General features: G+C 36.7%; 1 protein-coding gene across 1 annotated transcript in view; it reads right to left on the bottom strand.

Annotated features, from left to right (window-relative positions):
* THSD7A (thrombospondin type 1 domain containing 7A) overlaps window positions 1-25,380 on the bottom strand; it is a 484,905-nt gene that overhangs the window by 67,455 nt on the left and 392,070 nt on the right. Inside the window, exons 9-11 of the mRNA XM_015095205.4 lie at window positions 22,947-23,062; window positions 10,274-10,406; window positions 8,766-8,869 (exon numbers count right to left, since the gene is read on the bottom strand). Coding sequence (XP_014950691.3) covers window positions 8,766-8,869; window positions 10,274-10,406; window positions 22,947-23,062 — 353 coding nt within the window. The remainder of the gene's footprint in view (window positions 1-8,765; window positions 8,870-10,273; window positions 10,407-22,946; window positions 23,063-25,380) is intronic.

The following is a 25,380-nucleotide window of genomic DNA, read 5'->3' on the forward strand; positions in this document are numbered from 1 at the left end:
ACTTTATAAATCTTAGAAATCATCTTTAAGACACTGAAAATAGGGTGGTTTTAACTGCAGAAAAGATGTGTCATCCCAAGCATGGTTTCCTAGCACATGAGAAAGCTACATATACACAGACAATTGTGTTTACAGGTGCAGGGTGTGTATCTTGTGTATAATGATTACCCAAGTTTTCCTTTGGGCTAAGGCCTTGTTAGGAAGATGGCCCAAACCCACGTTGCCCTATGGATAAATTACCATGAAAATGGGCATGAAAGCTTCTTAGTGAGGTCAGCATATGTAAAAACAATTATTTTGAAGCAAAATTCCTTCTTTATGCTGATTATATCCATCTGATTTACAATGTTAGCTTATTTATATGAAGCACAGAAGTTATTTAAGTGTCATGGATGGGCAGCTTCTAGGAGGCTGAAAGCCTAGAAGATATCCATGTGACTACCTGGGGGGTTACTTGTAAATTAAGCAAGGCAAGCTCAGCCCAGCAATACTGAGGAAATGTTGGAAAGGTAAGTAAGAAAGTCAGTTTCTTCAACAAGTAAATGCTCTGAAGAAAGGAGCTCAAATTGTTATATTAAAGATGACTGAAGAAATGTTCTAACCAAATGCAATGTGGAGACATTCATGAATCCAAATTGGAACAAACGGATTGTAAACAGACAATATTGAGACAATGGGGGACAGTTAAATGTGGTATGAATATTAGACGTGGTATGAATTACACTTAATTTTGTTTAGTGTTATAATAATACTTTTGTTATGTTTAAAAAACTAGATTTATATCTAAACTGGGAGTTGTTTTAAAATACTCCAGCATAATATCTTTACCTGTGTGAGGAGTAGCTGATGACCAAGAGTGACAACATGTTACAATCTGTTCAAGTTATGTCAGTGATGACTACACTGCTAGTATTCATTACATCAGTCTCTCTATTTTTGTGCATCTTTGAAACATCCCATACATTTAAATAAAAAGATTAATAAGTGGAATCAGTAGAGCCAATTCCAGAGTGTTTCCATGTAAGTTGAATTTTGAGTTATGTTTTAAAGTGGAGAATAATAAAGGTTTCTGAAATGAAAGGGAATAGATAACATTGGTTTGAGCTAAAAGGACATGGGTATCTAATTATGCATCTATGAGTATGTAAATGGAAGGCTACTGATGCAGCTCTGAAATAAATCTAATAGAATTCAGAATGGAGTTGCTCATCTTCATTTTTTTGAAGAGGAATGAAATGCCCTTACTATTCAAGATGCACCAAAAGAAGGTATTCTATTGGTCTGTGGATTACCCTTCAGCATGTAAGGCCAAGTTGTCATTTCGTTTGAATAATCAGAGAGAAATAAATGACTAGATTGAAAATTTGTACACAGAAGTTCATTACAGGAAACAGAATAAGATCAATGCCCAAGTGGAGTGAACGCTGTTAGCTTCTATGTAACGAAGAGTTCAAGGAGCTCTGAGGCCTTATTTATTAAATTGAGCCATATTAACATGGCTTTTCCCACAGCAACCATGTCTGGATAGCCCCGCAGACAGAATATGATGGGCTGACTGTGCAATTAGAGGAGTGAGGTTTTTTTCCTATGGTACTACAAAAGAAAAAAAACAACACAATAGTGAAAATGGATCATGTAGAAATAAAAGAGAAAAAGCTTAATGTGAGTGAGTGCTAGTTACCAAGAGACCTAATTGTGCTTAGAAAAAAGACCAAACCTATAAATAATGCAAGAGGGCTCCAGTTGTTTACTATGTGGATTTAATGATCTTGGTCTTTCTCTGTGTGAAAGAGATTTTTCACAGACAAGTCTGCCAAATTACACTTCCTAATTACAATTTGTGACTGGAACTCTGGCCGAATGGAAAGAAATGCAACTTTTTAAAAAAAAATTATTGATCCTAAATAGTTACCAGTGATCTCTAGTCTCACTGATGCTCTTAATACATGCAAAAGTCCTTGTGTAGAGACTTACTAGGAAATAATAATCAGCTCCCTGTGGAGCAGCACAGACCAAGGTCAGTTGGATCCTTGACTGGGAGCTGGGAAGGGTTAACTGACTGCATCACAACCAACAGGGCACTGAGGAACCATCACAAAGACACCCCCGTGTCAAGCGTATTCCATCAGCTATTTAAAAAACAGCAAATGCTACTCATTATTTTATGACAGAGCTCTGAGAGATCTAAAACCAAACCAAAATCCCCAAATCAACTAGAATGCTGATATTCATAGCAAACTAGAGGAAGTAATTTAAAAGCAGAAATAATTCTAGAAGTTTTAAATAACAACTTACATCAGTGAAGAGTATGAAAATATTGTATAGTAATTAGTATTAATAGTATATATAATAGTATATATTAATAGTTATATTAATATAATTAATATTAAATATCATGGGCTTCCCTAGTAGCTCAGATGGTAAAGCTTCTGCCTGCAATGCAAGAGACCCAGGTTCAATCCGTGGGTCGGGAAGATCCCCTGGAGAAGGAAATGGCAACCCCCTCCAGTATTCTTGCCTGGAGGACAGAGGAGCCTGGCAGGCTACAGTCCACGGAGTCGTAAAGAGTCGGACACAACTGAGCAACTCACACATACACATACACACACAATATTATATATTAGCCCAGAGAAGAGTATAAAAACCATGTCTGTACAAAATTTCTTTACATCAAACTCCTTGGCTCTTTCCTACCTAGTTCTCTTTCTACACCATTATTTTCATTCCTATTATAAAACAGTCTCTGAAAATTAATAGATTGATGTGAGTTTCTGAGATAAATTGGCCCGGCTCTTCTGGGCCTAAACCCCAACAATGCCTCTAAGGTATAATCTTTTAGAAATTAACTGAAAGAGAGATACCAAGGGTGTCAATACGGTTTAAGCCACTATTTGCTCACAAAAAATAACAGCATGAATTATAGTTAAATACTTACATCTCACCTTCTACAAATTCATTTAGATTTAATTTTGTTGGGAGGAAAATTAGAACCTTCCTTTTTATTCCTAGACTTTCCTTTTATAACCTTTTTAACCAATATGTGATATAGGGTAAGGACTCCCAGGGCCATGTGAGGCATACAATTGAAGTTTTTTTCTTTTCTGTGGTCTGGACTTGAGAATACATCTGAATCAGGCTGGCTTCCATGTAAAGGCTGATGTCAGATCTTAGTGATGGAGCAACGTCATAGTGGACATTCCCTGGCATGCAAGGATACAGAGTGTGTGGGAGATCAGGCAGGGCTGACCCTGGGGATTATTAACTCTAGTTCCATCTAAATTACAGAAAATACACTTGGGAGGAGGTAGCATCAAGATCAACACAGAGATTGAGAAAGAATACATTTGAATTTATGAAATCCAAGGATCTAATCTATATTTTTGGATCATATTCCTGATATATATATGTCATAAGGTAATAACACTGTTAAAATATATATATATTAGTAGTGATTGACATTACCCCCTTAGGACAGTTATAGAGGAAAAAATAAATAAAATGTCCCAAACTGTCATTAATATGAGCCACCTCTTTTATTTTGAATGGAAATGTAATGATGACTCTAGCTACAGCTAGTAGGGCCATGTTTCAATGACATAGTCACTGACCAATTGATCATTTAGCCCTCTAAATGCCATCTAAACTGTAGAAATGTGAGCAGAGAGGAGACAGTAGAGGTTACAGTTCTATTAAAAGTTTATACCAAGTGACTTGAATAGCACAAAGCAAATATACCCTGTATACATACACTTAAAATTAAATAGACTGTAGATATAATTTTGTTATTTGCATTTCTTTTATTGACAAAAAATAAGAAATATACCTATTTCAAAAGCCTTCTAAAATTTCCCTGTGAGATTTAAGAATGATTTAAAGTTGCAAAACCCTGTTAATTCCTTCTTTAAAATACCTTTTTCTCCTCTCTCTTTTTAGTGCTTATATCACTAGATAAGGGATTCCCTGGTGGCTCAGCAGTGAAGAATCTGTCTGCAATGTGGGAGATGGAGGTTTGATCCATGAGTCAGGAAGATCCCCTAGAGAAGGAAATGGCAACTCACTCCAGCATCCTTGTTGGGAAATTCCATGGACAGAGGAGCCTGGTGGGTTACAGTCCATGGGGTCATGAAAGAAAGAGTCAGACGTGATTTAGCGGCTAAACCACCACCACTACCGCTAGATGAAATTTTCTCAAAGCACCATTCTCAAAATCCAAAGCCTCGCTGAAGTTCCTTATGACTCCAAACTCCCTATTGTGTTCTAATGTAAAGCATTTCCATAGAGAGTACTTTCACATAGGTTTGAAATACACAGAATGTAGACTTGGTCATGACTGCATTTACCTGACTGGAGTAGAATCTTCCGATCTTCTTACACCTGTGTTATTCTAACATATTTGTGGGGAAGGCTGATTCTCATCGCTTTGCTTTACAAGGAGTGTCAGCACTGGGATGATAAGCAGCTACTGTTGGTGACTCATTAAAGAGACTCTGGGAACACAACTGCTCTCCAGCTCCTTTGCAATGTGCCATCACTGTAGCTGAGAATTCCTACAGCTGGAATTATGCTGATAACAGGATTAAGAGTAAAACTGAAGAGTAAAGTTATCTGTCTATAATGGTCACGCTGTGCTAAGTCCCTTCAGTCATGTCTAACTCTTTGCAAACACTATGGACAGTAATCTGCCAGGCTCCTCTGTTCATGGGATTCTCCAGGCAAGAATACTGGAGTGGGTTGCCATTTCCTTTCCCAGGGGATGTTCCCCATATTGGGATCAAACCCTAATCTCTTAAGTCTCCTGCACTGGGTAATGTTTTTTGTTGTTGTTAGCAGGTGGCTAACAGTAGGTACAGGTGACTTAATATGAGGACGACGAGGGCAGCTTGCTAGAAGCTGGTAAAAGAATTAAGTTATATTTTTTCTACTAATAGGAAAGGCTCAAGTCATTTTAGAAAAAATGAATGGTGACTTTCTAAGTGTTCTTCTGAGTGATGTGTAGTATATGAGACACACACATTATTTCCTTTCTGTTCATACTTAGTAAATTAAACCTTCTTTTGGTTTATACAACATTTTTATTTAACTGAAGAAATTTAAATTAGCACTTCAAAATGTAGTTCACATCAGAATGAAGGACAAGATAAATCCTGTTTTTCTTTTTGAGTCTTGAAATGTAGTGTTTTACAATTAGTTTAGATCAAAACCTAAATTTGATCTGAGATTTCATAAGATTTTTAGTTAGAAGATTCACACACAGTATTTAACTCTCTTTAAAAAATAATCCCCTATGCTATACACACTGAAAATATTACAGCTAAAAACTATATGATCTTCTTTGACTTAGGTCCATCTCTGCTGCTACTGTCTGCTACCATGTCCTAAAGTTATTTTCTTCTATTGCATGTTGAAAATCCATTTATTTTTACCCATTTTGACTACAGTGGATTCAGTCTGAGCTCTTCAACGTTGCATTGCTACAACAATGCCCTGGCTGGCATCCAGACCCATGTGTCTTATCTTTCTAACTTACTCTGTACACGCTGACAGATAAAACACTGCTTTCATCAGGTCCTTGCTTGCACCACTTATCGAACAAGGTCTAAAATACTGATCCTGACATTTATGGCCCTCTACAAAATTACCCCGGGCTCCAGCTCGCATCTTCAGAGCTGTAATCTATCCACTTTTCTGTGAACACATTTACTTTTTGGTGTTTTCCTTACCTCCGATGCTTAAATAATAGACTTGCTCTCATTTTCTATTCTTTTCTCCTTTCTGTTTAATCTAATATTATGGTACAAATCAAGTCCTGGCTCATCCTTTAGATCTTTCTTAAGCTCTTTATATTCAAATGACTACTTTTGCAATGGATTGGTTTCCGTCTTTATCTCCTCCTTATTAGGCGATGTTACCAGTGATCTCATTTCCCTAAACAATTAAGCTCCCTGGGCTGAACATCTTCATCCCTTCTTAACACTCATGACTCTTTCTACGCAGTCTTCTGAATGTAATCAGAGTCACAAGAGTGACTGGAATTAGAAAGTCTGAAGTATTAGAGGGGAAGGAGGAATAGCTTCTCCATAGTCTTTGCTCACTGATAATAATTTTCACTACATCACCTTACAATTTAGTAAGATACTAATATATTCTTATTTTAATTATTCAAAATAGCACAATTTGTCATTTTAAAAAGTCTCTGGATAAGGGCAAAGATGAAAATAAAACAAGAGTCTGACAGGCCAATTCGGCAGAGTGCTGAAAACAGCCATGACCATCAACAAAAGGATTCTTTGCCTTTCTGCCAATAATACAAGATATTCCTACACTCTTAGCTCTCTCCATTTCATGCTTCTGTAGGAATATAGGCTCTGAGGAAAAATAAAATCTTTATCAAGGCAACAAAGAAAAAGCTTATCTTCATACAGAATTTAAAGGGGTTCTTTGAGTATATTTATGCAGACATCACTTGTTATAATGAATAGTCAACTACGAAGAGGAATAAGCAGAGGTTTTCAGATTCGGAAATGAAAAGATCACCGGTAATCACCAAAATAAATGTTTTATACAGACTGTGTCAATAAAAAACTAAAGAACCATGTTAATACTGCTGCTTTTATGCCTACAACGATCTATGCACACATTCATTAGGCCATGATCTAACAGGAAGGGGGAAGGAATTTGCATTTAATGAAGATTTACTATGTGCAAGGGCTTCCCATGTGGCTCAGATGGTAAAGAATCTGCCTGCAATGTGGGAGACCTGGGTTGGATCCCTGGGATGGGGAGAGCCCCTGGAGAAGGGAAAGGCCACCCACTCCAGCATTCTGGCCTGGAGAATTCCATGGACTGTACAGTCCATGGGGTCGCAAAGAGTCGGACATGACTGAGTGACTTTCACTTTCACTATGTGCAAAGCACTGTAAGGATCATTACTTTCTCAGCCTCAGAGAGAGGAAATGAATAAACCAATGTTGTGCAGTCAAGTAAAAGTGTTCAAAACTAAAGCTGTTTTCACCCTGTGCAGTTTTCACATCTTAAATTCCCTCAGTGCCTACAAAAGTATAGTTTTCATCTGTTTTACCTAAATTCAGGTCACACTTTGATGGCAGGATATTATCTGTGTATAGATTGTAGGATACGAAAAAATCGTTAACAGATCATTTGGTCCAGCCCTCTTTTCTTTTTTTCCCCATCTAAATAAACTGAGACCTAGAAAGGCAAAGGGATGAATAAAACTCACATTGTGTGAGTTAAAGAACTGGGACTAAAATTTCGGTTTCTTGATTCCTAAATGCATGCCTGTTTTCATTATTAACTCTGTGCAGGGTCCAGACTGTATGCAAATGTATGCTTGATTCAAGGAGGAATTAGTAGGGCATGACAAGAAATCCTTATATCACTCAATTTCTCATGAATGGTTTGAAATGGAGAGAGAGACTTTCAACTCTAAATACCTAAGTCTCTGAAACTGTGAAGAGAGAGAGTTATTTTTCAGTCAATGCTGATGGTAGAGGATACAGAATGAAAATTAAGCATTAAAACAAAATCCTGAAAATCACTAAATAGTTAATGTTAATTGTAAACTAAATGTTTCAAATGAAGATTTCTAAAATGACTTTCAAAATAGAAAATTTTTACCAAAAATGATGCTATTTTTTTTCAAATTTTAAAAAAGCAAAGAAAAGGGGTCCCAGATGAAATCAGCAAAAACTGGAATCCAATTCTGTATGTTCACACTTTTGCAATATCATCAAATACGTAACTACAAATGAGGGTGCCAAATATGTTTTTATGAATTAAAGAAAAGTGGCTGTGTATTCAATTACATATTCAAAATACATTTTAATTATGTATCTGGAATTAAATGTATAAGCAGCATGAAAAGAATCATGTACTCTTTACAGAATGAATTTGCTACATGTATAAAGAACACTTTTCAAAGCTTGTAATGAGAGTATTATCCATAATATCTAGTAAATAATCATGGAAAGCTGGAAATAGTTCCATATTTCATTTCTGCAAGATACCATGTTCTCTAGCAGTTTCAACAGATTGCAGTCCACATATGGCAGGCTTTGAGTACATAAATTTGTCATTTAAAAATCAGTACCAAATATGAACCGAATTGGGGGTAGCCATGACAATGACAAGAAAGTCATTGCTGAGAATTTCTGGGAAAGTTAACCAATTATATTACATTATATGCATGCACATACATAATGCATATGGGCAAAGATGTAAGAATCTTATTGTTAAGGTGACAAGCAAAGTGTTACGGAATACCATGAGCCAAAAACTAATTACAAGAACAACAACAAAAACAAGCTGCCCTGTACATTCTGATCATCTTTCAGATAAGCATGAAGGGAAGTGCAATGAGAAGAGCTATGTTCGATCCCTGGGTTGGGAAGATTCCCTGGAGAAGGGAATGGCAACCCACTTCAGTATTCCTTCCTGGAGAATGCCATGGACCGAGGGACCTGGTGGGCTACAGTCCATGGGGTCACAAAGAGTTGGACACAACTGAGCAACTAAAACAGCAACAATGACAAATGAACTCCTAATGTCGAAGAACAAAGGTCACAACTTAAAAAGACAGGTCTCCGTGTTCTGGTGTGTGGTAGAATGGATAGTAACAGATTTTTACGTGCTCTGCTCTGCTTGCCTAGTATGGCATCAGAATAACAAACTCTACAGGCTAGCTAGAGGTTAAATTAGTGATGCTGGAGAAATGTGAAGCAAATCAGCTGTGGAATGGGGCCTCCCACCTCTTGCCTGCCGTCCAGGCCCACAGCCCTCCTGTGCTCCAGGGCTGTCTTGTTGCACGCTCCAAGGGACAAGCTGGCACCGGCGCCATTTGTGAGTCTTCCACCTACATGGAAAGAACAGAAGCCACATCAAGAAGAAGCAAACATGCCAGAGAAATCATAGTGATACAATGCCAAGGAGCCATGACTTTGACCACTACAGAAAGGAATTTGACAATGCTTCGGTCCTATCCAAATTCTATTTAAATCTTCATCAAGGAATTATAAAAAGCAGCCCTAAGTATAAACGTACTTTCTATGGCAGTGGAGACAAGGGTCCATCCCTGTCAATTCCTTAAGGAATGAACTCTACTGATAGTATTTAGCATTTAAAAATTTCCAATTATTAAAAAAAATTTTTTTTAAGCTACATCATGAAGAATGCGGGATCTTAGTTTCCCAACCAGGGATCAAACCTGTGACCCCACGCAGTGGAAGCAGATCCTTAACCACTGGACCACCAGGAAAGTGCCATATTTAGCCTTTTTAATGACTAGGATTGCCAGCAAATGTAGCAGATAGTATCAGAAGTGATGTGTTTCATTTTAAAAAGGTATATTTATTTTATAATCAAGTAGTACAACTACATTCAAGCCATGAGCCTTTTGTATAATGCTCTTTTGATTAGCATCATAGGGGTAACTCAGAAGGTGCAATTTATAATACACTTCACAAAAACAAATCCCTCAAATAAATAAGTCTGGGCTAATAGTTAATGTCCATCATGTAACCATACAATTATATTGTCTGTCATCTAAGAATTAAATACACATAAATTAAGATGACAAATTTGCCATCAATTTCATCTTAAATTATTATTTTGTGATCACACATTCTATCAGTTGATGCCATAATATTTCATTTGTTGGCACTGAAAGTTTTGTCAGGACTACAAATTTTCACTACATCAAGCTTTAATTAGGTATATTTTAAAAATAGTTATGGAAAAAAAACCCTTCTTCTAATAATTATCATGATGATGATATGTATAGCTTCAATAACTTTAATTTCCTTGAGGTGACCAGAAATGAAGAGAATAGACATCTTATTAATATCACTGATATGAAGATGTCATTTTGTGAGACAGAATGCCAGCGTTCATGAAGAACATGTGCTCTCTGGAGCTCAGGAAGGGCTGTTTTGGCTATTCTTGAAAGCACATGTTTCATAATTATTAATCACTTTTCTGCATTTTCCTATAGTTTATATCAACAAAAGAATTTTCCTCAAGCTCCCGAAGCTAAAAATAGAACTTGGAAGTTTACACAAGTATCCGTGTCTCTGAAGATGATTTTGGCAGCAAAGCAGCTCTTTGAAAAAGGCAAGAGACGGTGCCCACAGTAATAAACATCCTCAGCTCCACTGAATCTGCGTATAGTGTTAGCTTCCTTTTCTTAACATCAGAAAGAGTTGGACCTGAAGTGTTTCGCTCAGTGCCTTGCTCACAAGGCTTTTCTTTCACCCATTACCTGTAGCTTTGGCACACTTGAGGAGCCTCGCAGGCCTTTTCTTCATAGAGTGGATCCGTGCAGTCCCTGCCTCCATTGGCTGGCAGCTGAATGATGACCCGGTGCCGAGTCTGTTTCTTGATTCCGGAGTCCCCTGGAATGAAGCAGCTTTTTAACCTTTGTTCTCTGCACTGATAAAGAAATCTCTGAATACCAGGCTGTGTGAAGAAATTACATTGCCTCCAGCTACATGTGCTTTATGGAGAAGGAAATAGCAACCTACTCCGGTACTCTTGCCTGGAAAATCCCATGGATGGAGGGGCCTGGTGGGCCACAGTCCATGGGGTCTTGAAGAGTCGGATGTGACTGAGCGACTTCACTTTCACTTTTCACTTTCATGCACTGGAGAAGGAAACGGCTTTGAAATCCCTGAATGAGAGGCCTCATTGAGTTGTTTCCTCAATTCTCCCAAAGACTGCTTATGTTGGAAACCCAATCAATTTATATTAAAAATGTGAAGAATGGAGAAAATAGTTCCACAGTCAGCTAGCCTTCCTAAGGCTCAGTTACAACGTGACTGCTCTGTTGTACGTTTCTTTCCCTTGAGAAATACGACAGATCTAATTAATTCATTTTTCTCTCCCTTAAGTTTATTTTCATGCCATTTCATATATAGCCCTGTTTACCACATGGGACTCATACACATCTAATGAATCTTACAAGAATATATTCAGTGTTTTATGTGAAATTTTATTTCTTGGCTATTCATTTAATTTGAAATATATAACTCATAAATTATTCTGGTCATTCATTATTCATGTTAAACAATTTAAGATCTTTAATTCAGGTCACATCCTGAACATCTGAGCTGTAATTTCTTAGAGGCAGAATTTTTAGAGAAGCATTCCAAATAGTAATAATTATTGTAAGTAAATTACTCCAAATTATGTTAAAAAACAATGTATCTAATTAAGGTTTACCTTAGATGAAGATATCAACTTAACAATGTTACTGATATAAAGTTGTTCAGAATTTTTTAGTATGAGAAACAGGTGACATATAAGACTGACAGCTTTGATAAAATATATCTCAACTTATATACATTTTAAGGATGAATAGTCATGTGTCATTTAATAGAGTTCCCCTGATGCATTTACATTTTTTCATAAGACAATTAAATATTTGAGATGTAGACTACAAAAACAGATATTTAGAAGGGTTGCTGCTGCTGCTGCCAAGTCATTTCAGTTGTGTCTGACCCTTAGTGACCCCATGGACTGCAGCCTACCAGGCTCCTCCATCCATCGGATTTTCCAGGCAAGAGCACTGGAGTTAGTAGCCCTTAACACAATGACAGTTTAATCAGAAATGAAATACTGCTGCTGCTGCTGCTAAATCGCTTGAGTCATGTCTGACTCTGTGCGACCCCATAGACGGCAGCCCACCAGGCTTCCCCATCCTTGGGATTCTTGAGGCAAAAACAGTGGAGTGGGTTGCCATTTCCTTCTCCAATGCATGAAAGTGAAAAGTGAAAGTGAAGTCGCTCAGTCATGTCTGACTCTTAGCGACCTCATGGACTGCAGCCTATCAGGCTCCTCTGTCCGTGGGATTTTCCAGGCAAGAGTACTGGAATGGGTTGCCATTTCCTTTTCCAGAAATGAAATATCCTCAAAGTCACTGTTTGTAGAAAAATATGATTTTATGATTAGAAGTTTCCAATAAATGGAATAGCATTTTACATGAAGTCAGGGTTATCCCTCAACATGGTCTCGCCACTGATTCCCAGAAATGTGAATTGGAGATGCCTGTATTAGATAGGAGAATGGGTCAGATTAGGGAATCCTAAATGTCTGACGACACAGGAAAATTTCTTTGAAAAAACAAACAAACAAACTAAAAACAGATTTCTTGGCAAGTACCTAGAACTAATAAATGAGAATTTTGGGGATCTGAATGTGTGAAACTGTGGATGTGGGAATCTGATTTTGACAAAGCTTGCTGGGAAATGGTGATAAACAGCTGAGTTTGGATCTATTGGAATAATTGACCCTGTATGTCCCAATTTAAGATTCTAGGGTTTGCATGTAGCTTTTTAGAATTTTTCCTATAGTGGGGGAAACGTGTACTATTAACGACTGTTTTAACTATTTTAGTGAACAGCTGGAACATTATAGGTAATGACATAGGGAACTAGGAGGTGGAGGTAGTGGGTAGCAGAGTATTAGCGCATTTGAAAATATTATCATAGGCTTTTAAAAATTGTAGCAATCATAGTCTGAATGTCAACTGCAACTTTTACATATTAAGTATAATTTATCTAAGAAAGATCTAAGTAGTGCCAATAGGACTCAATAAAATTGGCAATGTTATCTTCATTTATTAATTGTTCACTGACTGCTATTTTTAGACCCAGGTGATAAATTCCTCTAATAATTTAGAGCTAGGAAAAATATTGTTTCCCTTCCAAATCTGTTAAGAACCCACTGTGCTTCAATTTCTTGCTTTATTCACCAGAATCTCAGAGTTAATTTTCTCAAGTACAGAAGCTTACCCTAACTTTGATTTTACATTATAAATTCTCTTCTCCCTTCTCTCTAGCCTATTTACTACCTGACTCCATGCTTTTATTTTTTACACTATTATCTATTACTTTCCTTGTGTTTTATATTCATGATGTGTCTTTAATCTTTTTAAAATATTAAATGAGCATTCATATCATTTGTTTAGCATTGAGGGAAGGAGGAAGACATGTGCTTGTTTTTTAACAGGGAAAAAGAGGGAAAGAGCACAGAGGGGTCTTCGTTTCCCGGGTGGTTGAAATTCTTGAGTCAGTAACTTTTTTTAACCGGCTGATAAAATACAGACACAGAATTTAGGTCAAGGGATCTGGAGACTGGAGGGGACAACGAGTTTAGCATCAGTGGTACCATATAGATTACCTAGATATCACCTGGTATGTACCCAGGGTGTTCAGATAGGAAGCAGCAATCAAATGTATTTCAATTTTACTTTGTTTACTGACTTGAAAGCAAAAAGCCTCCTAATATAAAGCTCTGAAACATTCTAGTGCCTTATCTCCATCTCCACAAGCTTGTACTAGATATATATAAGACTCTGATAAGTCTTTTTCACTTCCATAATTGATTCCACAATGGGAATCCATTTATTCTTATAAAAAGTTCAAATACCTTAACCTTGTGCAAGCCACAGGGTAGAGACTGTGACCTGATTAAAAAGGAACATTCCAAAGCCATAACACCTAGAGAGGAAGTTTAATGGAGTTACACAGAAAGTGTCATGACATCCACGTTCCTATGAACTAGGAGGTTCATTTCTTCTCAGCTCTCAGTTAATGAATTACTTATACACGCAACAAAACAGCACCGTAGAGCTCAGGCCAGTTATACAGCCCTCAGATCAGAGAGCAAGGGGAGAGCTATAGCACATGTTTAAAAGAAGTTAATAAATAAAAATGGAAGCTTCCTCACCAGTAACTTGAGTTAGTAAATGTCGAACTTGAAAAGTTCATAGTTACCTGTATGTATTTATATCACTTATCACATGTGGTGGGGATACATACACAGTTTCCACTTATCTTTGTATTTCAGCACTGAGAGCAATGGTCACACAGAGTAACGTCTTAATAAATGTTTGCTGAATGAGCAAACACATTAACTTCACTTTTCAACTGGATTATAAACTAACATCTTCTGTTCTTTTCTATCCATTTCCTTATAGAATTATTCACATGGGTACTAAGTCTGTTCTTTAGTTTTAATTAAAAAAAAAAAAACAAGGTATCACTTTCATTGGAAATAATGAGCATGGGAAAAACAAAGGTATATTCCTGTAGTGTTTATACTTGAAAATACCTACCTAGGATAGGTAGAGAAAAAAGGGATAACATATTTATGTGGTAATGGGCCACAGAGACTCAGAGGATATATAATCTCTTTCTCAGTTACATACTTTTCAGTTATCTTAAGACATTCAAGGTAAACTTCACTGGAGAAGTTTCTTGATAGAGGATTTAAAGGGCAGGCAAAACTAAGATGGGTTAAGCTGGAAGTGAGGTAGATGACAGGTGGGGCAGCATGAACGCATGTAAGAATTAAAGATTTTAAAATTTAAAAAATAAAAAACTAAAAAAAAAAAGAAATTGAAAGGGAAACATTTCATGCAAAAAGTAAAATGTAAAAGCAGTTTTGAGCCCATCACGGGTAATTCTAGAAGAGTACAGCTTGAGAGCATCAAAGTAGAAAAGGTGCCTCTCCAATATCCCTTCCGGTCCTCATGTCAATAAATGTAGTAAGAAAAAAAAAAAAGAAGTAAACAGATTGTGAGCAGTCAAGTGTATTATTTGATCAAAAGTACTGATTTTTTAAGATGAGTTACAAATATATGCATAAATGTTTTCCATCTTTAATAAAGCCCTTTGTAAAGAAAATTTGGAAAAGTTAACTAGTACACTGGTTTGAGGATTAAACTATTCTCTCCTCAATACTGATGTTTACCAGCATTGATTTTTCAAGACGTTATCATTAGAGAGGGGCTTCCTTGGTGGCTCAGGTGGTAAAGAATCTGCCTGCATTGTGGAAGACTTGGGTTTGATCTCTGGATTGGGAAGATCCCCCAGAGAAGGGAACCCATTCTAGTGTTCTTGCAGGAAGAATTCCATGGACAGAGGCTCCAGTCCTTGGGGTCACAAAGAATCAGATACTACTGAGTGACTAAGACACACCCCCCTCACACACATACACCATGAGAGAAGTAATTTCAAATTACTCTGTTCTTTCTGGAACCCTAAGCTACTCTGCTCTTTTTATTTGCAATTTTATACTATAATGTTACCTATCTAAAGTGATTTATAAAGGAAGATAGTGCCCCATTTTCATAAATTCAAGACTCTTATAAAATGTAAATTTTACCTATAGAATTAAATTTCAAAGAACAACCCCATTCCTAAATTACTTTTCTTTTGCTATTATCTATCCTCGAACGTTAAACTTTTTAAACATTTTTAAATTGTGTGTGTGGAAGTCAGAGTAATTTCAGTGGAGCTTGCCTCATTCCTATTTCATATCAAATAATGAAAAGTTAACGACATGTCATTGCTTTATTTTCTCTGCAACAAAAGACGTTTTCTATAAAACCATTGTATCTTTATTCTCAGTTACAGCAGTCTACAGGCAAAACAGAAAAGGCTTCTCCCAGTGCACAAAGCATCTTGGCACTGTTGTTCAGTCGCAACCTCCATTGCCACCCCCTGGTCTTTTGTTTTTCCCTCAATACACAATTATAGTTATTCTTTTTAAGTCTGAGTGTCTAGGTTTAGATTTCTGAAAGGCTTTTGTTCTTGGAGACTCAACAGAGAGCTGCCAAACAGGAGAGGCAGAGCTCCCCTGCTGGTGGTGAGATGGTCTGAGCTTGGCCAAACACAGCCCCACCTCTTGGAACCTCTTACTCACAGGATAGCAGATTCCTGAACTGGCATTCTTGCACTCCTTGGCCTCTACCACCTAGGAGCTCCAGAGGAGACCAGTATCCTAGTGGTTCCACGCATTTTAATTTACAGCAGTTAGTACCTTTTGCTAAGACACCATCCCAAATAAACATCTCACATACCTTCACTCGCCCTGACAAACTAGCAGTTCCGATTCCCCCTGCATGTCTTCCATCATCACCTGGATCACAGCATACATGCTGTGCACAACCTAATTGAATTTGTCAGTCTTTTCTATCTTCTAATCTTTCCACCATTGTACCCAAAGGTGAGAACAGGACATGGAACAATGGACTGGTTTCAAATTGGGAAAGGAGTACATCAAGGCTGTATATTGTCACTGCTTCTTTAACTTATATGCAGAGTATATCATGCGAAATGCCGGACTGGATGAGGCACAAGCTGGAATCAAGATTTCTGGGAGAAATATCAATAACCTCAGATATGCACCTGACACCACCCTAATAACAAAAAGTGAAGAGGAAGTAAAGATCCTCTTGATGAGGGTGAGAGAGGAGAGTGAAAAGGTTGGCTTAAAACTCAACATTCAAAAAATGAAGATCATGGCATCCAGTCCGATCACTTCATGGCAAACAGATGGGGAAATAATGGAAAGAGTAATGGGCTTTATTTTCTTGGGTTCCAAAATCACTGCAGATGGTGACTGCAGCCATGAAATTAAAAGACATTTGCTACTGGGAAAAAAAAAACTATGACCAACCTAGACAGCATATCAAATAAAAAGCAGAGACATTACTTTGCCGACAAAGGTCCATATAGTCAAAATTATGTTTTTTCCAGCAGTCATATATGGATCTAAGAGCTGGACAATAAAAATGGCTGAGCACTGAAAACTGATTCTTTCAAACTGTAGTGCTGGAGAAGACTCTTGAGAGTCTGCTGAACTACAAGGAGATCCAACCAGTCATTCCTATGAAGGACTCATGCTGAAGCTGAAGCTCCAATACTTTGGCCACCTGATGTGAAGAGCTGACTCACTGGAAAAGACCCTGATGCTAGAAAAGATTGAAGGCAGGCGGAGAAGGGGATGACAGAGGATGAAATGGTTGGATGGCATCATCGACTCAATAGACATGAGTTTGAACAAACTCTTTGAAATAGTGGAGGACAGGAAAGCCTGGCATGCTTCAGTCTATGAGGGTGCAAAGAGTTGGACATGACTGAGCTAATGAACAACAACAATCCAAAGGAGCACGTTGTCTATCAGCTTCAATCTTTTCTTAGAAATTTCCCTCCACATTCTTTGCCAGTGGAGGCAGTTTCTACCTAGCCATTTCCCAGTCTTTTCTCCTCGCTTTAACGCCATTGTAGTTTAGTCGCAAAGTCATGTTCAACTCTTTGCGATCCCATGGACTGGATAGCACATCAGGCTCCTTTGTCTAACCCTGTCTCCTGGAGTTTGGTCAAGTTCAGGTTCATTAAGTGGGTGATACTAACTAATTCAATAATATCTAACTCCTCTGAAGCTCCTGTCATTAACTTTACCATCATCTATTTACTCTGTGGCAGTCATCAACTAACATTTCATTACGTAATGGTTTTCAAATATCCCTCACTGTAATCCTTTCTCTTCCTACCCCTGCCACCACTCTGTTGGTTTGGGCATCCACACAGTTCTTCTATTCAAGGCACTGGAGGCTCTGAATGTTGTACCTCCTCAGCTCCAGTGACTTTTTTTGTGCATCTTGCATCAATTACTAGCTCTTCTGTCATCCCCTGATGACATCTTCATCAATATTTGTACATTCTCATTTTTAAACACCTTAATTTCTGGTCATTCCACCTAACCTACCACTTTACCTACTATACTAAAAGTAAACGCTAATTTTACTAAAATGCTTTGCACTTACTTCTAAAGGTTGCCAATCCATTCTCCCAATCAATTTTTTCTCTATATCATCCCCTTCATGACCTCACTTCCATCCCAAACCACCTTAGATTCCATGCTGCTGCTGCTGCTGCTGCTAAGTCACTTCAGTCGTGTGTCCATTATTGTTAAAAGTATTCCATTGGAAACACTCTTGACTTTCTGTTCCACTCTTCCCTTTCTTGTGCTCTTCTAGAAGAGCCCCGACCTTAATCGATGCTAATTATTTTCCTACACCTTGCCTTCATTCAGGCAGCTGAACATGGCTGAAGAAACAGTGGCAACTGTGTTGAGCAACTCATTTTAAGATGAACGACTACATGGCTATTCCGTATTGCCTATTACAAATTCTATTACATGTTACTCGGCCACTTTTGCATTCTTCAAAATGATCTCACATCTTTTTTCTTACCTACCCTGCATACTTCACTTGATCCTTCACAAGCATCAAGACATTAGAACGATCATTAAATGCCTTTTCTGTCTCATCAGTTCAGTTCAGTTCAGTTCAGTCGCTCAGTCGTGTCCGACTCTTTGCGACCCCATGAATCACAGCACGCCAGGCCTCCCTGTCCATCACCAACTCCCGGAGTACACTCAGAACCACATCCATCGAGTCAGTGATGCCATCCAGCCATCTCATCCTCGGTCGTCCCCTTCTCCTCCGGCCCCTAATCCCTCCCAGCATCGGAGTCTTTTCCAAGGAGTCAACTCTTCGCATGAGGTGGCCAAAGTACTGGAGTTTCAGCTTTAGCATCAGTCCTTCCAAAGAACACCCAGGACTGATCTCCTTTAGAATGGACTGGTTGGATCTCCTTGCAGTCCAAGGGACTCTCAAGAGTCTTCTCCAACACCACAGTTTAAAAACATCAATTCTTCGGTGCTCAGCTTTCTTCACAGTCCAACTCTCACATCCATACATGACCACAGAAAAAACCATAGCCTTGACTAGACGGACCTTTATTGGCAAAGTAATGTCTCTGCTTTTGAATATGTTATCTAGGTTGGTCATAACTTTTCTTCCAAGGAGTAAGCGTCTTTTAATTTCATGGCTGCAATCACCATCTGCAGTGATTTTGGAGCCCCTCCAAAATAAAGTCTGCCACCATTTCCACTATTTTTCCATCTATTTCCCATGAAGTGATGGGGCCAGATGCCATGATCTTAAATTTCTGAATGTTGAGTTTTAAGCCAACTTTTTCACTCTCCACTTTCACTTTCATCAAGAGGCTTTTTAGTTCCTCTTCACTTTCTGCCATAAGGGTGGTGTCCACTGCTTTCTGTCTCATACTACCAGAAAATAAGCTTTCTGATAGGAAAATTGGTTTCCCTGTTTACTGATGCATACATATGTGTGTGTATATATACATACATACACACACACACATACACACACATCATGAAACTCACTACTCATTTTTATGTTCAATCGAAAACTAGAAATTGTGTCCTGCTATGCATGCAGGCTCAGTTGTTTCAGTCATGTCTAACTCTGCAACCCTATAGACTGTAGCCCACCAGGCTTCTCTGTCCATGGGGTTTCCCAGGCAAGCATACTGGAGTGGGTTATGATTTCCTTCAGGGGATCTTCCCAACCCAAGGATGGAACTGGCATCTCTTATATCTCCTCCATTGGTTGGAAGGTTCTTTACCACTAGCGCCACCTAAGTCTAATTCAATTTTCTATAACCGGCCTCAATTTTCCAACTTCATATTCTGACTTTCCCCCAGACATTCCAAGCTCCAGTGGGTTGGATCCCACTTTCTTTTGAATGGTCCATCTTTTTCATGGTTACTAAGACTTTTCCTGATGCTTTTGATCACCTGGGGTTCTTTTATGCATTCTCTCTTTCAAAAAGGTCTCTTCTCCCTTCTTTTCAGCAAGATTTCCCCTGATATTTGCTCCCACAGTGGATTTCCCTGTTTCTTCCCTAGAACTCTTTCTGCTTTACACTAAATCTTGTTAGTGAGTCACTAAGTCTTACATTATCTGATCTATATAGAATAGTTCTATATTTTAAATGCGATCAAAAGCTTCTTTGAAGCTTTTCTCTGTAGGGCCATCAAAGTGTTAGCTAAATACAGTAATAATAAAGTAGAAATGCAATATGTATTTATACATATAGTACAGATGAGTATTAATTTAATTAATACATGCAGAGTATTTACAATTTATTTGTTCCCTCATCTGTAAAATTTTTAAGTGCCTTATATAAGTTATTACACTTTGTCATACAAATTTTTTTATATTTTATAAATGGTCAGAAAAGAGTAAAACAGCTTTAGTGCTATAAAAAGTACCAGCAGAGATCGAATTAAAAATCATGTTATTTAATTTCCAATTATAGGTTTTTAACAAGTTATATCTATTTTCTTCCTTTTCCAGACACAGATAATGCATAATAAAATAACCAATTCATAGGCTACTAAACTATTACCTAATTCTTGGACACATTTCAATATCCCAAATTACTTTCAAATGAAGGTATAATGAAATAAGAGATATTTATCTGATTCCTTATTTTTAGGAGGGCTAGTCTAGCATCAATTTAATGGAATATTTCTGGCTTATTTCTTAAAATTTTTTTAATATAATCACACCAGGCTTTTTTTTTTTTTTTAGCTATACCACAGAGCATATAGGATTTTAGTTCCCTGACCAACCTATGCCCTCTCAGTGGAAACACAGTCTTAACCACTTGACCATCAGGGAAGCCCCTACTTTATTTCTTTAAAACACTTAAGACCAAGAGAATTGTTATTTCAAAATATTTTATGCAAAATGGAAAAATGTCCAATATAAAGAAGAGGCAAAGTTTTTTTCTACTTTCAAAAATTTTCCTTACAAATGTTAAAGTTCTGTGAGGTTATTAACCATGGTACTACCAATGTAACTGCATGTTTTGGAATTATTAGTAAATGGCTTACATCAATATAAAATATTAAGTATAAAAATATCCAGAATAAAATTTTCAAGCACATAAATTTCATGTAATAAACAACCTTTTTCATGGTAATGATGAATAACCAACAATTATCACAGAAATATCAATCTATGAGAAACTACAACTCTATTGCTGATTGTGACCAAACTAAAGGATATCATATGCTATTTAGTTTTTAAGAAAGTAAGGAGACCGAGTCAGTTCTAATGAGGTGGATGAACGTAGAACCTATTACACAGAGTGAAGTAACTCAGAAAAACAATTATCATATACTAATGCATATATATGGACTCTAGAAAGTTGGTACTGATGTACCTATTTCAAAAGCATCAATGGAGACACAGACACTGACAACAGACTTATGGACAAGGTTGGGTAGGTAGAAGAGGGTGAGAGGTATGGAGAAAGTAACATGGAAACGTACATTATCATATGTGAAATAGATAGCAAATGGAAACTTGCTGTATGACTCAGGGGAAAACACCCTAGGGGGTGGGATGGGGAAGGAGGTGGGAGGGATGTTTAAGTGGGAAGGGACATGGGTAAACCTATGGCTGATTAATGTTGATGTTTGGTAGAAACCAATGCAATAGTTAAGCAAATATCCATCAATCAAAAATAAATTTAAAAAAATAAAGTAAGGGGATAAAAGAAGAAAATCTGAATAAAAATGACAAAGATATTACTATAGCAATAAAATTAAAGTCATTAACATTTTTGAAGAGTTAATGATAACTCTTTTTGTCCCAAAGCCTTTAAAATGCCTTAAAAGACTTTTGATCCAGAGGTTAAGAATCCAGAGGAATTGAGAGAGTAGCATGGAAACATATACATTACCGTATGTAAAACAGATAGCCAGTGGGAATTTGCTGTATGACACAGGGAGCTCAAGCTGGTGCTCTGTGACAACCTAAGGGGGTGGAATGGGGTGGGAGGTGGGAGGGAGGTTCAAGAGGGAGGGGATATATGTATATCTATGATCGATACATGTTGATGTATGACAGAAATCAAGACAATGTTGTAAACTGATTATCCTTCAATTTAAAAAAAAAAAAGAACCTACTTGCCAAAGCATTGGACATGAGTTTGATCCCTGGTTCAGGAAGATCCCACATGCCACAGAGCAACTGAGCCTGAATGTCACAACTATTGAAACCTGTGCTCCACAAGAAAAGAAGACATCTCAATGAGAAGTCCCAGCATGGAAAGAAAAGGAGCCCTTGTTTGCAGCAATGACAGAAAGCCCAGCAATGAAGACTGGGCATGGCCAAAAATAAACAGATAAATAAGATGTTAAAAAATGAAATAACAGAGAAAAAATTTCTATTACTTTGTGATTTATTTTATATATCAATGGTATTTAAAATAGAAAAAGCATAAAAAGGAGCCCATATTGAACTATATAAAATAACCACACAGCAAAAACAATTAATTATGAAGTTTATAATCTTATGTAATATCTTCAGGATTAAAAAAAATATTCTGGTAATTTAAAGCAGTTGTTAAACCAGAAGTTGATTCTTACATTAATCCCTATAGTAAGAGTCAAGAAGCATAAGTAGAAGCAGAGAAGAAACTGAAGATAAACGACCTCTATTTGTCAGGAGAGTAAAATAAAAAGCAGGAGACAAGGTCATCTATGACACTGAGAGAAAGGTGCTCACTTTCTGTACAGGCTCCTAGAGGATGAGGACATCTTTCTTAGCGGCAATGAGAAAGGACTTTATGCACGTGGCATAAGCCCTCTTGGAGGAGGTTGCCATTAGCCCCACTATAGAGCCGCCAAGCAGACGACCCACAAACTGCAGGACGATTATACCAAGAAAAAACCAAACCAAACTGGGAACAAATCCTCATCTTATAAATGCCTCATGGTATGTTAAGTGTTGGCAGAGTTACACTTTGATCATTTCCCTCTTTCCTTTATTCCCATCCTTTGGGTCACATAATTGAATCTGTAGTGAATCCGGTCCCATGGCTATTTCTTGCAGCTAAGTAGGTTGAAAACCAGTAGTACTCAGAAGATCACTTTGTATTCTTTTTGAAATACACATTCTTGTAGAATCAATGCTTAAGGAAACACTATGAATATAATAAAATCTAGAATATTTTCACTTAGATCTCTATCACACAATTATTTAAGTCAGTTTTGGCATAAAACTCACTTGACTTATTTATTTGGTACTCTAAAACCTGTATTATTTTCTAGAAAGTAATCCAAATTTCATGGCATTCATCCTAATCCAGGATCATAGAGTCAGCCCCATGTAAGAATCAAAACATTGCTCAGTCAGAGGAACTTGGAGGCCTAGAAGAGGGATCCTGGGTGAACTGCCTTCAGAACTCTGCAGGGCATACCTTCTTTACAGGAGGAAGGGCATGATGTCCAGTCGCTATATGGTGTCACGATACAGTCCTTCCTGCAAGGAAGCAGACAGGGTCGTACCGTTTCAGGTCGAAGGCTTTCAGGACACCTAGGAAGAGCAAAGGGAGGTTACTAGACCTCTGTACTAACCCAGAACCAGGTAATTTATATCTTTAGAATTTTTACTTCTAAAATTGCTAAACAGTCATACATCTGTAGTATTCATCCTCCAGGATTTTATTTTTTGACAAGAACTATGCAACTAAAATAATTCTTCTGAACTGAACCTCAGTAAAGCTTCTCAAGGCAGGAAGTGAAAATTTATTTATAGTAATTGTGCTATGTAAGAGAAAATATAATAATTATTCTTTATCCATTTATAACAATCTATTAATAAAACTGCATTTTCTAACATGCCTTATAAGAAATTTATGAAAGTTCAAATTACAAATATAAGGAACCAATTCTACACCTTTGTATAACTAAATAGGCTTATTGTCAATCATAAATTTCCAGGCTACTCTGTACTTTATTTTTACAAAATATGTTTAGCAAAAAGTAAATTTATAATGGCATATTCTATACATAGTACACGCTCAAAAACCAATATTATACTTACAGCTATGAATGTCATAAAAAAAGTAATAAGATAATAAAGTATACAGCTAATTAAGATAAACAATTTTTGTTCTGTTCCTGGTTTCATTCACTGTATTCTTATTTTTTCTTCCATTTTCTTCCAAGTTTTAATCTACTGGATTTTATTTTAGGTATTTTAATAAATTATAATGAGTGAATGAATATAAATAAAAAGAGTCAATAAGTAATTTAAAGAAAAACAAAACACTGTGTTTTTGACATAAATTATAGTAAAATTAGCTTAATTATAATTTTTTAAAAATATCAAAATATAAAATATATTATTAGGGACACGAGAGAAAAATAATGACAAAACACTGAAATGCTTATACTTTATAAGGTTTCACTTCCTAGAAGAATTTCAGGAAACTGATGAATGAGTTTTAAATATACTCTTTTGTTTATTGTGTACTTATTACATGATTTTTAAATTTCCCAATTCTTTTCTGCATCTTCACAATCTGATTCTACTATCATTAGCAATCAAATGTTATCAATACTAGAAGATGCATATAAGGACAACAAAACATAATAACATAATTCATGTAACTAAAAGTAATGTTCTGATTCCTAAGAATTTTCTTTTGAGGTGGCATCATATCATCTCTGACAAATAAGTTAAGAGGCAGTGAAGAAATGAATCAACCAATATAACTGTTGCTGGAATAACTTGGCAAATTAGTGAAAAATGGGATTTAAAAATACTCCCCATAGGAGAAGTCAAATTTCTTGTACGTCAAGATAAATTGTCTTTCAACAAGTAAGTTAATCAGGTTTTCAGAACTGAACTATGAGTGAATAAATCAACATTATTAATCTCCTTCCCGTAATTTCTATATAGCACTCTGCTGACACTTCATTTTTGATATGTTTTTATTTATGTGTCCTATCTCATCCATAAGTATTATATTCTATTCAACTATACAGATACATTTTTTTTTTTTTTGCTTACTCCGTAACAGCAGGCTTTATTTGAAAGTGGATTTTAAAAAATACATTGGATTCAGCATTTCAAAATGAAATATTCTCTCTGGTTTATGTTGAATATACGCTTGGACTTTCCTAACTGCTATGCCTAATCAAAGTCATGAACAGAAAAGAAATTTAGATAAGAATCATTAGAAGTTAATGTTTTGTTATAACTGAGATTATAAATCACTAGAATTATGTTAACCTACATTCTTAACCAGGAAACATTATATGGCAAAACCTCACATATAATCATCCTGTTAATTCTTATTGAAACTATGGAATTATTAGTAAGTATTATTGGAAGCATTCCTTCTCAATGAGGTAATTTTAGAACTCTAACAATGGGACAGCATTACTCAATTACATCCTTTTCAAATTTTAGCTCTAAATAAATCAATGGAATTTACAATGCTATCTTTGACAACCTCAAAAATTCTATTTTAGTTTAGAAATTTCCTCAGCAAGATATTTGGTTAGCTTCGGAGAACAAAATGACCAACAACAAAGCTGTTAAATGAACAGACCGATATAAATTATACAGCCTAGATCACATCCAATGAAATGAATTCAGACTTCCTTTGGTGAGGCAATTGGTTCAGTCAACATGCTTCTTTTCTCCTTTGTACTGTTTGTATTTAGTGTTTGTGGTTTAAATCAAGGAATTGATTTTCCCCGAAATCTTATTCAAGGTCAAATTAAACAGATGCGATAGGAGTTGAAGTTTGTTACTCGGAGGATAGATAAGATCAATAACATCGATTTTGCCATTGCACAGTAATCTGTTTTATTAAGAGGAGTTTAAAACAAGGTTTCTAT

Source organism: Ovis aries, chromosome 4 (genome assembly GCF_016772045.2).
Source record: "Ovis aries strain OAR_USU_Benz2616 breed Rambouillet chromosome 4, ARS-UI_Ramb_v3.0, whole genome shotgun sequence".
Lineage (NCBI taxonomy): Eukaryota > Metazoa > Chordata > Mammalia > Artiodactyla > Bovidae > Ovis > Ovis aries.